This window comes from Rhinopithecus roxellana, chromosome 2, assembly GCF_007565055.1.
Source record: "Rhinopithecus roxellana isolate Shanxi Qingling chromosome 2, ASM756505v1, whole genome shotgun sequence".
In the NCBI taxonomy this organism is placed as follows: Eukaryota; Metazoa; Chordata; class Mammalia; order Primates; family Cercopithecidae; genus Rhinopithecus; species Rhinopithecus roxellana.
In genome coordinates, this window is record NC_044550.1 from 58,353,670 (window position 1) to 58,366,806 (window position 13,137).

Consider the following 13,137-nt stretch of genomic DNA (forward strand, 5'->3'; position numbering starts at 1 on the left):
GTCTTCCCCACCTCCTCTATATAAAGCAGGGCCCATCTTTCCTGTTGCTCCCCAGCTCAGCACCTTGCTTGCATCCTTCATAATATTGGCCACAATTTCTCATTGGTCAACTCGTCTGTTTGATTTTTTTTTTTTTTTCTGTCTGTCTCTCTTACTGGACCATAAGTGCAGAGGGACAGGGATCATGTCTGTCTTACTCATTGTGGTATCCCCCCAGCTCTGAGCCAGCTAGCACAGTACCTGGTAAATGCCTAGTCAATATCAGTGGAATAAATGATTAGGTGTTAACCTCAATTGTCCAGCACTGGGGTTCAACTCATGTCCAATATTTTGGACTTAGCATAGTGAAACTTCCAAGAAGCCTGTTTTTAGTTCCCATTGGTTGAGGTGAGAGTCAGGTAACTGTTTACAAAATGGCTCTAACGCACATCAGACTCCAAATGAACAAGTGGTAAGAATCGGAGCCTGATGTCCCAGCTGAAGCCCTGCTTCATTTGACAGGAGAACCAACACATCCAGAGAAATTAGGCAATGATGTTGAGTGGATAGCATAGGCCTACTGCATCATTTATGATGTGAAAATGATTGAAAAGCAAACCATTTTGTAGGGTCCACCAAATAGTCAGACGTTTCTGATTCTTGGCAATCAGAGGCCTCCTATTGTCTGTCCTGGAGAAATGGAGGCCCTCAGTGAAGGAACACAACCAGCAGACACCTGGAACTGAGTTCCTGGCGGCAGTGAGCTGCTGTAATTTCCTGTGGGTTGGCAAGCTTGAATGGCATTGCTAATCCAGGAAAGCTGGGCACAGATGTAAGTTTCATGCCATCACTGCTTGCCTTCCAGGAGCTGCAGGCTATGTCCTCTTGCCCTCCAGGAGGAATCTAAAGCTTCCTGCAGATGCCTGACTCCTCAGAAACTTAGATGGGAAAAGGAGAATACACACACCCCCCACACACACAAACACACACTTTCTATCTAAAATATACAGGCCATTTCCTTAAGGAATTTTACTATAAATAAAGCTCCTACACAATTGAACATCCCTACAGGTGACCCATAAAGATCCTCCTGTTTTGTCACTCCCTCCTCCTCCCTCTCCCTTTTTCCCTGCTGAATAATTCCTGACTAATTTCCCGGAGAGCAAGTGGCTGCATGGCCCCACCGTTGTGGGCATGGATTTATCTTTATAATCTGGGTTCCCCACAGGCTTCAGGGTGAGCAAAAGCTAGCCTGCATGCAGATGAAGGAAAACTTTTAAAAGCCATTACAAAAGTGCTCCAGATGCACCAAATGTGAAGCTCCTGTAATCAGTATCAAAACAGAGCAAAAAGCTTTCTGTGGCCTCATCTTCCCTGCTCCATGGCTATTACCTCTGCTCCAGCCACCATGGCAACAGAAAAACATCTGGGAGGGCACACAAAGAGCAGAGCATTAAACCAGGAGGGAGACCAATTACTTGTCCTCAGCAATCAGGCTCTGCCTGCTCCACTCCACCGGCCTATGTCTATTTATGAATAGCCACCTATTCCCTTTGCAACCAGGAGGCAAATGCAGCTCTTACAAAGCTCCATCTCAACCTCCCCTCCATTCCATTTTCCCTGCAACAATCCTTCCATTTCATCTCCTCCGACCCACTTTGTCCTCCTCCTTCAGTTCCTACGTGACCCCCACTTAGCCTGACAGTACCCTCCTCTCAGGTCCTCTCCTTTGTACATTTGACAGTGGGGTTGTCTGGTGGAGGCTAGGGGGAGGGCAGGAGCTACAGGAGCCTCTGTCTTCCTTATCTTGTTTCCATGCTGAGCAGTGAGCAAGAGAAAGAGTCTCTTTCCAGAAGATTTACTGAGCAAGCCAGGCATCATGTAGCCACAGCCTGTTTAAAGTGGTAGTTTATTGCCAGCTGTTTTCCCTGCAGCTCTTTCAGAGAGACCTCGCACATCAAGACACTGCAGATTTAATGCCGGGAGGTCTAGGAAGAATGATAGCAGAACATCACGTTACTACACCATGTTTCCCTTTCCCTGGACATGAAACGGACAAGCCCAAAGGAAAAAGTAATTTCCAATCAGATGAAGTGTTCTAAAAGTTTTGGCCAAGTCCTCTCCCAGTGTCAGATTTAAAGACTTATTTCCTGGTATAGTATAACAGACCAGGCTCTATCCACGTGGGGTAAGAAACAGTATGTCTGCTTCTAACTTTCCCAGGGGACATAGTGTGCAGGTATCCATGCCCTCCTGTAAAGCATTTCTGTGGGAACTTTCCAAGCAACATACTGCTCTGACCTTCCATGATAATTGTATTTTACCTGAAAAAAATCACATTTTGCTAATGTAAATATTGTGCTTTTATGAACTTTGAGCATTCAGTTTTTCTAAAATGATATCCCTCTATTAAGCAGCTAGTGATCATGTCTGTATTAAAGCATTGGCTGATAAGAGAAAAAAATTCAAATAAAACTCTCTATCAAAAACTTTCATGATAAGCCAATTGTTTTGAAATTCTAAGTTTTCTCTGTTGTGTTTTTTAAAGTTAGGCATATTTAAGGTAAAAACAATGTACCAATTCATAGTAAGGATAATGTACAAATTTGGCTTTCCCTCTGAGAGTAGATGTTCTTTAAAAAACATTCTAACATTCTTTAATTAAGTCACTTATTCAACAAACAAACAAACAGCTAGTGTGTGTTGGGCTAGGCATTGAGTTAGGTAAAGGGATGGTAATAAGCTAGCACTTAGCACTTATGCCAGGTTCTGACTTTTTCTAAGTGATTTGCCTATATAAACCATTTAATTCTCACAACTCTATGAGGTAGGTATTGAATTTGCGCATTTTACAGATGAAGAAACTTAATCAGAGAGTCACAGTGCCAGGAAGTGCAAGCCAACCAAGCAGTGTATGTGGTTCGAGTCTGGACTGTCAACCTCAATGCTACACTGTCACACAACACAAATAAGACCAGTTCTTGGATCGCTTGGGCCTTAACGACAACATAACCCAGAAAGAAAAGAAGAAAGATAAGAAAAGAAAAAAGAAAAGAAGGAAGGAAGGAAGGAAGGAAGGAAGGAAGGAAGGAAGGAAGGAAGGAAGGAAGGAAGGAAGGAAGTCACTAACTTATGACAGTGTGAATACTGTGAACAAAGAGTGTGAACAAAGTATTCTGAGAGCACAGAAGAGGTAGTAATTAATTTTGCCTAGGGAAGGATTATTCAAGGCTTCCTAAAAACTGGACCCTAGCAATGGGGTGTGGTGGCTCACACCTGTAATCCCAGTGCTTTGGGAGGCTGAGGTGGGAGGATCACTTGAGCCTAGGAGTTTGAGACTTGCCTGAGCAACATTACAAGATGCCGTTTGTACAAAACATTTTTTTAAAATATAAAAAACTACCCAGGCATGGTTGCACAGGCCTGTAGTACCAGCTACTCTGTAGGCTGAGGTGGGAGGATCACTTGAGCTCAAGAGTTTGAGGCTGCAGTGAGCTAGGATCGTGCCACTGCATTCCAGCCTGGGCGACAGAGCAAGGCCCTGTCTCTTAAGCAAAACAAAAACAGACCTGGGCCCTAAAAAATGGGATGGCAGTTTGCCAAGCAGACAAGAAGAAAATTCCAGACGGAAGAAATGGTATCAACCAGGCATGGAGGCTCCCTGAAAGTCAAGTCATGTTTTGGGAACAGCAAATATTTCAAGTGTAGTTACAGTGGAGGATACATGGGCCATGTCTGAGGTTGAGGCTGGCTCTCACTTGTAAATGGCTTTTGAACCATGAGACTTTCACAATGAAATTCAATGAAAAATCGATTTCTGGATTTGGAGCCTAAGAGTCCCACCATGTGTGAGTGGATACTTCTGACATCCCCCCAACCCTTGACTCCATTAGGTAAAACCAGCCATGGTTTGGGGAAGGAAATCATGACTTTCCCTGAATTTTAAAAAATTTAAAAAGCTCTGTTTGCTTTTTTTTCTTAAATAGAAAGAAGCCTCCATATGACTATGTTATTAGGAAGTCCTGAAATTTCAAGCAGTGGAGAAACATGTGTATTTCCTACTTCCTTGGAATCTATTATGTCAGCCTCTGCCATGAAAGGAAATACTCTTTGGGGCTTCTTTCCCAGCTCACATTTGCCTCAGCTGCTGGCAATGAAAGGTTCCTCTGGCACAGGGACAGTGAGGGAGGCATGTGGGACAAAGGCATGGCCCCAAAGCCAGAGGTGCCCTGTGGTGGGAGTGAGGGACATAAAGTGAGTTTTGTATACATGTATGACTATGTATTGTATTAGAGATGTTCCTATCCTTGGAGTAACTTTTTGGAAAGACTATAAAGGCTTCAACTTAAAAATCGAATCTGAGCGGAGCGCGGTGGCTCACGCCTGTAATCCCAGCACTCTGGGAGGCCGAGGCGGGCGGATCATGAGGTCAGGAGATAGAGACCAACCTGGCTAACACGGCGAAACCCCGTCTCTACTAAAAATACAAAAAATTAGCCGGGCGAGGTGGTGGGCGCCTGTATTCCCAGCTACTCAGGAGGCTGAGGCAGGAGAATGGCATGAACCTGGGAAGTGGAGCTTGCAGTGAGCTGAGATTGCGCCACTGCACTCCAGCCTGGGCGACAGAGCAAGACTCCGTCTCAAAAAAAAAAAAAAAAAAAAAATCGAATCCAAGTAATTTTTACTACCACAAACCAAAAGTACCCAAGTCTGCTTTGGACCTAGAACTACCCTGACCCCTAGCACGTGATGCTCCTTGAATCAGAACTGAATACTCTCAAAGTGGGTCTCTGACTGAGGGAATTTCTATCTAATTGGTTTTCAGATTGATGTTACTAATCTTTAGACAGTTGAAGAATTTGATTATAAAAGTTAGCATAGCTTCAATGGGAACAAGAACAATGCTTCCTCCAGGACTTTTCAAGATCAAATTGGGATGTGGGGTGGTGGAGAAAATAAAATCTGTGACAGAAATATGGATGAAAGAACGCTCTTCTTGTGGTGATGACCCCAGGGCCTCTAGCCTTCCCATCCCTAACCCTAATCTGACCCACTTCTTGATCAGCCTTTTTCTTTCCCCAAATTATACAGGATCTTCATCTGGAGATGGCAGCAGCAGAAAAGCATCCCCCAGAAATATGCAGGTTCAGGTCCACACCACTGCGATAAAGTGAGTATTGCAATAAAGCAAGTCACATTAATTTTTTAGTTTCCAAATGCATAAAAAGTTATGTTTTTTCTACAGTGTAGTCTATTAAGTGTGCAACAATATTGTATCTACAGAGACAATGTATATACCTTAATTTAAAATACTTTATTGCTAAAAAATGCTAATGATGGTCTGAGCCTTCCGCGAGTTGTAATGATTTTTCTGGTGGAGGGTCCTGCCTTGATGTTGATGGCTACTGACTGCTCAGGGTGGCGGCTACTGATGGTTGGGAAGGCTGTGGCAATGCCTTAAAGTAAGATCACAGTGAAATGTGTCACATTGATTGACTCTTTTCCACAAAGATTTCTCTGTAGCATATGATGCTGTTTGATAGCATTTTACCCGCAATAGAATTCATGATTGGAGACAATTCTCACAAAACCTGCCGCTGATCTACCAACTATGTTTATGTAATATTCTAAATCCTCTGTTGTCGTTTCAACAATGTTCATGGCATCTTCACCAGGAGTAGATTCTATCTCAAAAAAAAAAAAACCCCACTTTATTTGTTCATTCAGAAGAAGCAATTTCTCAGCCACTTAATGTTTTATCACGAGATTGCAGCAATTCCATGGCATCTTCAGGCTTCACTTCTTATCCTAGTTTTCTTGCTATTTCTACCACATCTGCAGTGACTCCTCCACTCAAGTCTTGAACCCTTCAAAGTCATCCGTGGGTCTTGGAATCAACTTCTTCCAAAATCCTGTTGATGCTGATATTTTGACCTCCTCCTATGAATGGGAAATGTTCTTAATGGCATCTAGAATGGTGAATTCTTCCCAGAAGATTCCTTCCCAAATTTATCAGAGGACTCACCATCTATGGCAGCTATGGCCTTACAAAATGTATGTCTTAAACAATAAGACTTGAAATTCAAAATGACTCCTTAATCCATGGGCTGCAGAATGGATGTTGTATCAGCAGGCATGAAAACATTAGTCTCCTTGTACATCTCCATCAGGGCTCTTGGGTGACCAGGTGCATTGTCAACGAGCAGTAATATTTTTAGTGGAATCTTGTATTTTGAGCAGTAGGTCTTTTTTTTTTTTTTTTTTTTTTTTTTGAGACGGAGTCTCGCTCTGTCGCCCGGGCTGGAGTGCAGTGGCCGGATCTCAGCTCACTGCAAGCTCCGCCTCCCGGGTTTACGCCATTCTCCTGCCTCAGCCTCCCAAGTAGCTGGGACTACAGGCGCCAGCCACCTCGCCCGGCTAGCTTTTTTTTTGTATTTTTTAGTAGAGACAGGGTTTCACCGTGTTAGCCAGGATGGTCTCGAACTCCTGACTTTGTGATCCACCTGTCTCGGCCTCCCAAAGTGCTGGGATTACAGGCTTGAGCCACCGCGCCCGGCCGAGCAGTAGGTCTTAATGGTGGGCTTAAAATATTCAGTAAACCATGCTATAAACAAATGTGCTAACATCCAGGCTTGGTTGTTCCACTTACAGAGCACAGGCAGAGCAGATTTAGCATAATTCTTAAGAGCTGTCATATTTTCAGAATGGTAAATAAGAATCAGCTTTAACTTAAAGTCACCAACTACAGTAGCTTCTAACAAGGGAACCAGCATATCTTTTGAAGCTTTGAAGTCAGGCAGTGACTTCTCCTCTCCAGCTATTAAAGTCTTAGATGGCATTTTTTTTTTTTTTTTTTAAAGTAGAGACAGGGTTTCACCATGTTGGCCAGGCTGGTCTCAAACTCCTGACCTCAAATGATCTGCCTCAGCCTCCCATAGTGCTGAGATTACAGGCATGAGCCACCATGCCCAGTCAGATGGCATCTTCTTCCAATAGAGGACTGTTTCATCTACATTGAAAATCTATGGTTGAGTGTAGCCACCTTCATCAATGATTTGAACTAGGTCTTCTGGATAACTTGCTGCAGCTCCTACATCAGTCCTTGCTGCTTCGTCTTGCACTGTTATGTTATAGAAACGGCTTTTTCCCTTAAACCTCATGAACCACCCTCTGCCAGCTTCCAATTCTTCTTCTGCAGCTTCCTCACCTCTCTCAGCCTTTGTAGAATTAAAGAGAATTAAGGCCTTGCTCTGAATTAGGCTTAGGCTTAAGAGAATGCAGTGACTAGTTTGATCTTCTACTCAGACCACTGAAATTTTCTCTGTATCAACAATAATACTGCTTTGCTTTCCTATCATTGTATGTTCACTGAGTAGCACTTTTAATTTCCTTCAAGAAATTTTTCTTTGCATTTACAGCTTGGCTAAATGTTTGGCACAAGAGGCCTGGTTTTCAGCCTATCTCAGCTTTCAACTTGCCTTCCTCACAAGGCTTAATCATTTCTAGCTTTTCACTTAAAATGAGAGATATGTGACTCTTCCTTTCATTTGAACACTTAGATGCCATTGTAGGGATATGAATTGGCCTAATTTCAATATCGTTCTGTATCAGGGAATAGAGAGGCCTGAAGACAGGGAGAGAGATGGGGAATGGCCTGTTGGTGAAGTAGTCAGAACACACACAATGTTTATCAATTAAGTTCACTGTCTTCCGTGAGCATGGTTTCAGGCACCCCAAAACAATTACAACAGTAATATCAAAGATCACTGATCACAGATCACCATAACAGGCACAGTAATATTGAGAACATTTGAAATATTGTGAGAATTATCAAAATGTAATGCAGAGACACAAACTAAACATGTGCTGTTGGAAAAATGATACCAATAGACTGGTTCGATGCAATGGTTGCCACTTCAATTTGTTTAAAAAAAAAAAAAGCAATACCTGTAAAGTGCAATAAAGCAAAGTGCAACCAAACAAGGCATGCCTGTATTTTAAAATTCCATTAAACTTTTTTTAAAGAAAGGAATATGCATATATTCACTTCTGGAAAATTTCATTGAAATGTATTATTCATTACTTACTATTGTAAGTAGTCCTTGTTGCTTAATTTTAAAATGTCTCTGCTCCTTCTCCAATCCCACCCCCAACTGCAGGCAGGTTTTAGGATAATACTCACATGTCTGTAAAGCACTCTGAGATCCTTGGCTGGAAGGTTCTATATCAAAGCAAAGAATATTTTGTTTTATTGATTTTTCACTAACACATGAAGCAATTTTCTGGAAATGGGAATACATCAAATATTTACCTTGTTTAGTTCTTTTTCTTTTATAGTATGTTGCAAGGAATACCACAGATAAAAGTAAGATGACCAATAAAATCAAAGGGATCAACACCATCAGTATAAACTCTAACTGATTTTCATCCGGAGCAATGTTGGTAGAATTTATATTTGCAGTTAATGTTTCTGTGGCGGTCACTGCAGCAAATATGCTTGGAGTAGTCACTTCATTTGGTCTTTCAGATTCCTCAGGTGTATCTCCTGAGTGTTCTAATTCCTCACAATTACCTGTGGGAACAGATACAAAACTGAGATTGCCATGGAGACAAAGTTAGTATGTTATATTGTCAATGATTTTTAAATTATTCCTAGATACATTCTGTGATAAACTTGACCCATTATACCTGGGCTCCAAGCTAGGTGTGACACAGAGCATTGATTTAACATAAATGAAGCTCAAGCTGGCAGTGTATTGAACATGGAATCAGAGCTCAGAGAAAAACCTTGTGCAAAGGTAGGCAGTTTTGCATTGACCAGACATTTTAGATGCGCTTAAGCAAAGGGCATTAGGAAGCTGCCCCAGGTTAAGGGTGATGTTCCAAGCCAAGTTATGTGATATTACAGGACGTCTCCTGTAGGATATGATAATATTTTAATAAAATGTCTGAATAAATTTAAATTCACATTTACTAAAAGTTAAGTACATGCCATACAGCACTTTTAGATGTAAACAAATGCACTCTGTGTCCTAATTTTTTTTTTTTTTTTGAGGCAGAGTCTTGCTCCATTGCCCCGGCTGGAGTGCAGTGGCATGAACTCAGCTCACTGCAACTTTCACCTCCTGGGTTCAAGCAATTCTTGTGCCTCAGCCTCCAGAGTAGCTGGGCTTACAGGCACGTGCCACCATACCCAGCTAATTTTTGTATTTTTAGTAGAGACAGGGTTTTACCATGTTGGCCAGGCTGGTCTCGAACTCCATGCCTCAAGTGATCCACCTGCCGCAGTCTACCAAAGTGGTAGAATTGCAGGTGTGAGCCACCGCCCCTGTCTGTGTCCTAATATTTAAATAAAAGGTTACCTATCAATGGAAAATAATTCTTTGAAAATGAATTGACTGTGCTGGGCACAGTGGCTCATGCCTGTAATCCCAGCACTTTGGGAGGCTGAGATGGGTGGATCACCTGAGGTTAGGAGTTCGAGACCAGCCTGACCAACATGGTGAAACCTGGTCTCTACTAAAATACAATAATTAGCCGGACATAGTGGTGGCTGCCTGTAATCTCAGCTACTTGGGAGGCTGAGGCGGGAGAATCACTTGAAACCAGGAGGTGGAAGTTGCAGTGAGCCGAGATTGTGCCATTGCACTCCAGCTTGGCAACAGAGCAAGACTCTGTCAAAAGAAGAAAGAAAGAAAGAAAGAGAGAAAGAAAGGGAGGAAGGGAGGAAAGGAGGAAAGGAGCAAAGGAGGAAAGGAGGAAAGGAGGAAAAAGGAGGGAGGGAGGGAGGGAGGGAAGGAAGGAAGGAAGGAAGGAAGGAAGGAAGGAAGGAAGGAAGGAAGGAAGGAAGGAAGGAAGGAAGGAAGGAAGGAAGGAAGGAATGGTGGTTTCCCTAATGTCAAACTGTAAGTAACTTTATTCTATATGAACCTCAGAATATATTGAAAAACCATCCTGGCTGGGCGTAGTGGCTCATGCCTGTAATCCCAACAGTTTGGGAGGCCAAGGAGGGCAGGTCATCTGAGGTCAGGAGTTTAAGACCAGCCTGACCAACATGGTGAAACCTGTCTTTACTAAAAATACAAAAATTAGCCGGGCGTGGTGGCACATGCCTGTAATCCCAGCTACTTGGGAGGCTGAGGCAAGAGAATCACTTTAACTCAGGAAGCAGAGGTTGCAGTCAGCCAAGATCGTGCCATTGCACTTCAGCCTGGGCAACAAGAGCGAAACTCCGTCTCAAAAAAAAAGAAAAAGAAAAGGAAAATAAAAACCATCAGGATGGGAAAGGACTACTGACTTGATGACTATCTGAAAAACTTTTCCTTACCTGACTAAGCAGTAGTCATGGTAAGGTAAGCTGAAGGTCTTTTTCCTAATATCATGTAATGTTGTCTACCTTTCAGAAGGGGCTAGCTGAAGAAAATACCTTGTAAGTTATCAAATGAGATGATTTATAAGAAATTATAAGAATTTATAAGAAAGTTCTTCTAAGGTGAAAGGAACTACGCAAATAGAGAAGTCAGCTGCTTTAAACCACACTCTGTGGTGTAGGTTAGGCAATTACTGCATAGAATGATCGAACTGGACAATGCAGAGCCAATTCAATAGTTTATCTATCTTCATAATCCCGTAACAATGGAGTCGTCTGATTTTGGTTGAAACAAAAATGTTTGGTCACTGCTATGAATTGAATGTTTGTATTCCCCTCTAGTTCATATATTGAAGCCCTAATCCTCAATGTGATGGATTAGGGCTAAGAGGTGAGGCCTTTGAGAGGTCATTAGGTTTAGATGAGATCATGAGAGTGGGGCCCCTGTGATGGGATTATTGCTCCTATGAGAAGATAAGAAAACCAGAGTTCTCTCTCCTTGCCATGTGTGGATATGGAAAGAAGGTGGCGACTGCAGGCCAGGAAGAGAGTTCTCACCAAATACTGAATCTTCTAGCACCTTTGATCTTGAACTTCCCAGCCTCCAGAACTGCGAGAAATAAATGTCTGTTGTTTAAGTCTCGCAGTTTGTGGTATTTGAGCTAAGACAATAAGAATCTAATTGTGTTGATTGTATGAATAAATACTTCAGTCTCCCACAGCAGGGAATTCATTTGATAATCCCTTTAGTAAATGCAACCCCAAACCATCAGAATTAATTACATACTGCAGAGTAAACTCACCGGTGTTTCTCACGTGTATATGCCAGAGGCAGGATTGAAAAAATAACTACCAAGTTTTGAAGAGAGGAGGGGCTTCAACATGGCTGACTAGATGCATCTGGCACTCACCTCCTTCACAAAAAATAACAAAAGTAGTGAGTAGACAAGCTACATTTTGAATTGACCGTTTAAGAGAGAACACTGGAATTCAACAGAGTAGTGACAGAAAACACTTAAAGCAAGGAAGGAGCGGGAAATAAGACATCCTTCTTGGCTGACAATGTTTGGGAGCCTGGAGAAGCTCCCCAATGTGGGGAAAGGGTAAGTGGTCCATATTTCCACTGCAGACTCCTCCAGCTTAGCTATGGGAGAGCCCCTCAACTATCACAGACCCTGAGACTAACATTGAGAGCTGCCTGTAGACTGTGCAATGGCATTTCTCCAGAGAGGGATCTTATGCGGAGTCTCACACACCCCTGAGCCCTAGTGGCTGCAGCACAGTGCCGCTGTGAGGGCCCAGCCCCCACCAGACTGTATCCTGCCCTAGGGCCCAACAGCCCCTGCATCTCCATGTCTCTGGAGCCCCTGCCTGCAGCCACCACTGCTGCTGGCTGCTGCTGCCAGGGCCAAGGTAAGAGCCACTGGCAGCACCCCTTCCCCGATCCCCGGCCAGCAGAGGGGCACTCACACATGTTTATGTGCCTCAAGGACAAACTCTACTGTTCGCAGCTAATTGCTGCTATAAACTGCTGCTGCTGGGGCCAAAGCATGAGCAAAGCATACCCCTCTCCCAGCTGGCTGCCTATGGTTGCTCCCACTGAAAGCAATCCCATCCTCCGCAGTAGTGGGCAGCAGTGTAGTCACTGCTGCCTTCACCTGAGCTTTCCATCAGCAGCCTGGGGATTGCTTCACTGCTGCCTTTTATAGCCAGATACTGCATGCACCACCAGAGAGTCAAAGAACAGGTCTGCACAGGCCTGCTCTCTCCCAGTGCAGTACTTGAGCGTGCCACTTGGGGCCTGGTGATTGCCCAGCCCAGTTCAGTCCATCACCACTGACACAACAGCATTCCTCCCAGAGGCCTGAGGTTGGGACTACCCATTGTGCTGCCACCATCATAGTTGGCATCCACCCTCATGTACCAGCTACAGGCCTGGGGACTGGCCTGCCCAGTCCATTGCAACCACTGCCAACACCAGCACAGGTACTTGGGACCCAGAGTGTTGTCCTGCCAACACCCACACCAATCTGCCTACCTGCCTGGTTAACCACTACCATTTCTAGCACCCAAGCAAGACACCTGGAGGCCAAAGAACCAGCCTGCCTGGACACACTAACACCAGTGCCAGTGTATGCTGCCTCGGGACCCAGGGACAGATATGTCCAACCCACCTCTGTCACCACTGGGGCCCGAAGGCAGAGGTTGCAGTGAGCTGAGATTGTGCCACTGTACTTCAGCCTTAGCAACAGAGCCAGATCCTGCCTTAAAAAAAAAGAAAAGAAAAGAAAAAGAAGACCTATTTAATGAAACAATAGATGAAACTTCCTAAGTCTAGCAAGAGATTTAGACATCCAGATACAGGAAGCCCAGAATTCTCCAAATAGATACAATTCAACAAAGGACTTCTGCACAGCACATTACAGTCAAATTGTCGAACATCAAAGACAAAGAAAGAATCTAAAATTAGCAAGAGAAAAGCATGTAGTCACCTATATAGGAACCCCTGTCAGACTAACAGTTAATTTCTCCACAGAAATCTTATAGGCCAGGAGAGAATGGGATGATATATTCAAAGGACTGAAAGAAAACAAAACAACAAAAACGCTGTCATCCAAGGATTCTATACTCAGCAAAGTTATCCTTCAAAAACAAAGGAAAAACAAAGTCTTTCCCAGACATACAAAAGCTGAGGGAATTCATTACCACTAGACTGGCCCTAAAAGAAATGCTTAAGGGAGTCCACTGAGAAGCAAAAGAACAATATCTATCATGAAAACACATGAAAA

General features: G+C 43.4%; 1 protein-coding gene across 1 annotated transcript in view; it reads right to left on the reverse strand.

Moving 5' to 3' along the window:
* The window catches only part of TMEM154 (transmembrane protein 154), a 54,748-nt gene that overhangs the window by 19,186 nt on the left and 22,425 nt on the right, over positions 1-13,137 (reverse strand). Inside the window, exons 2-3 of the mRNA XM_010382875.2 lie at positions 8,291-8,551; positions 8,162-8,200 (exon numbers count right to left, since the gene is read on the reverse strand). Of these exons, the coding sequence (XP_010381177.2) occupies positions 8,162-8,200; positions 8,291-8,551 (300 nt within the window). The remainder of the gene's footprint in view (positions 1-8,161; positions 8,201-8,290; positions 8,552-13,137) is intronic.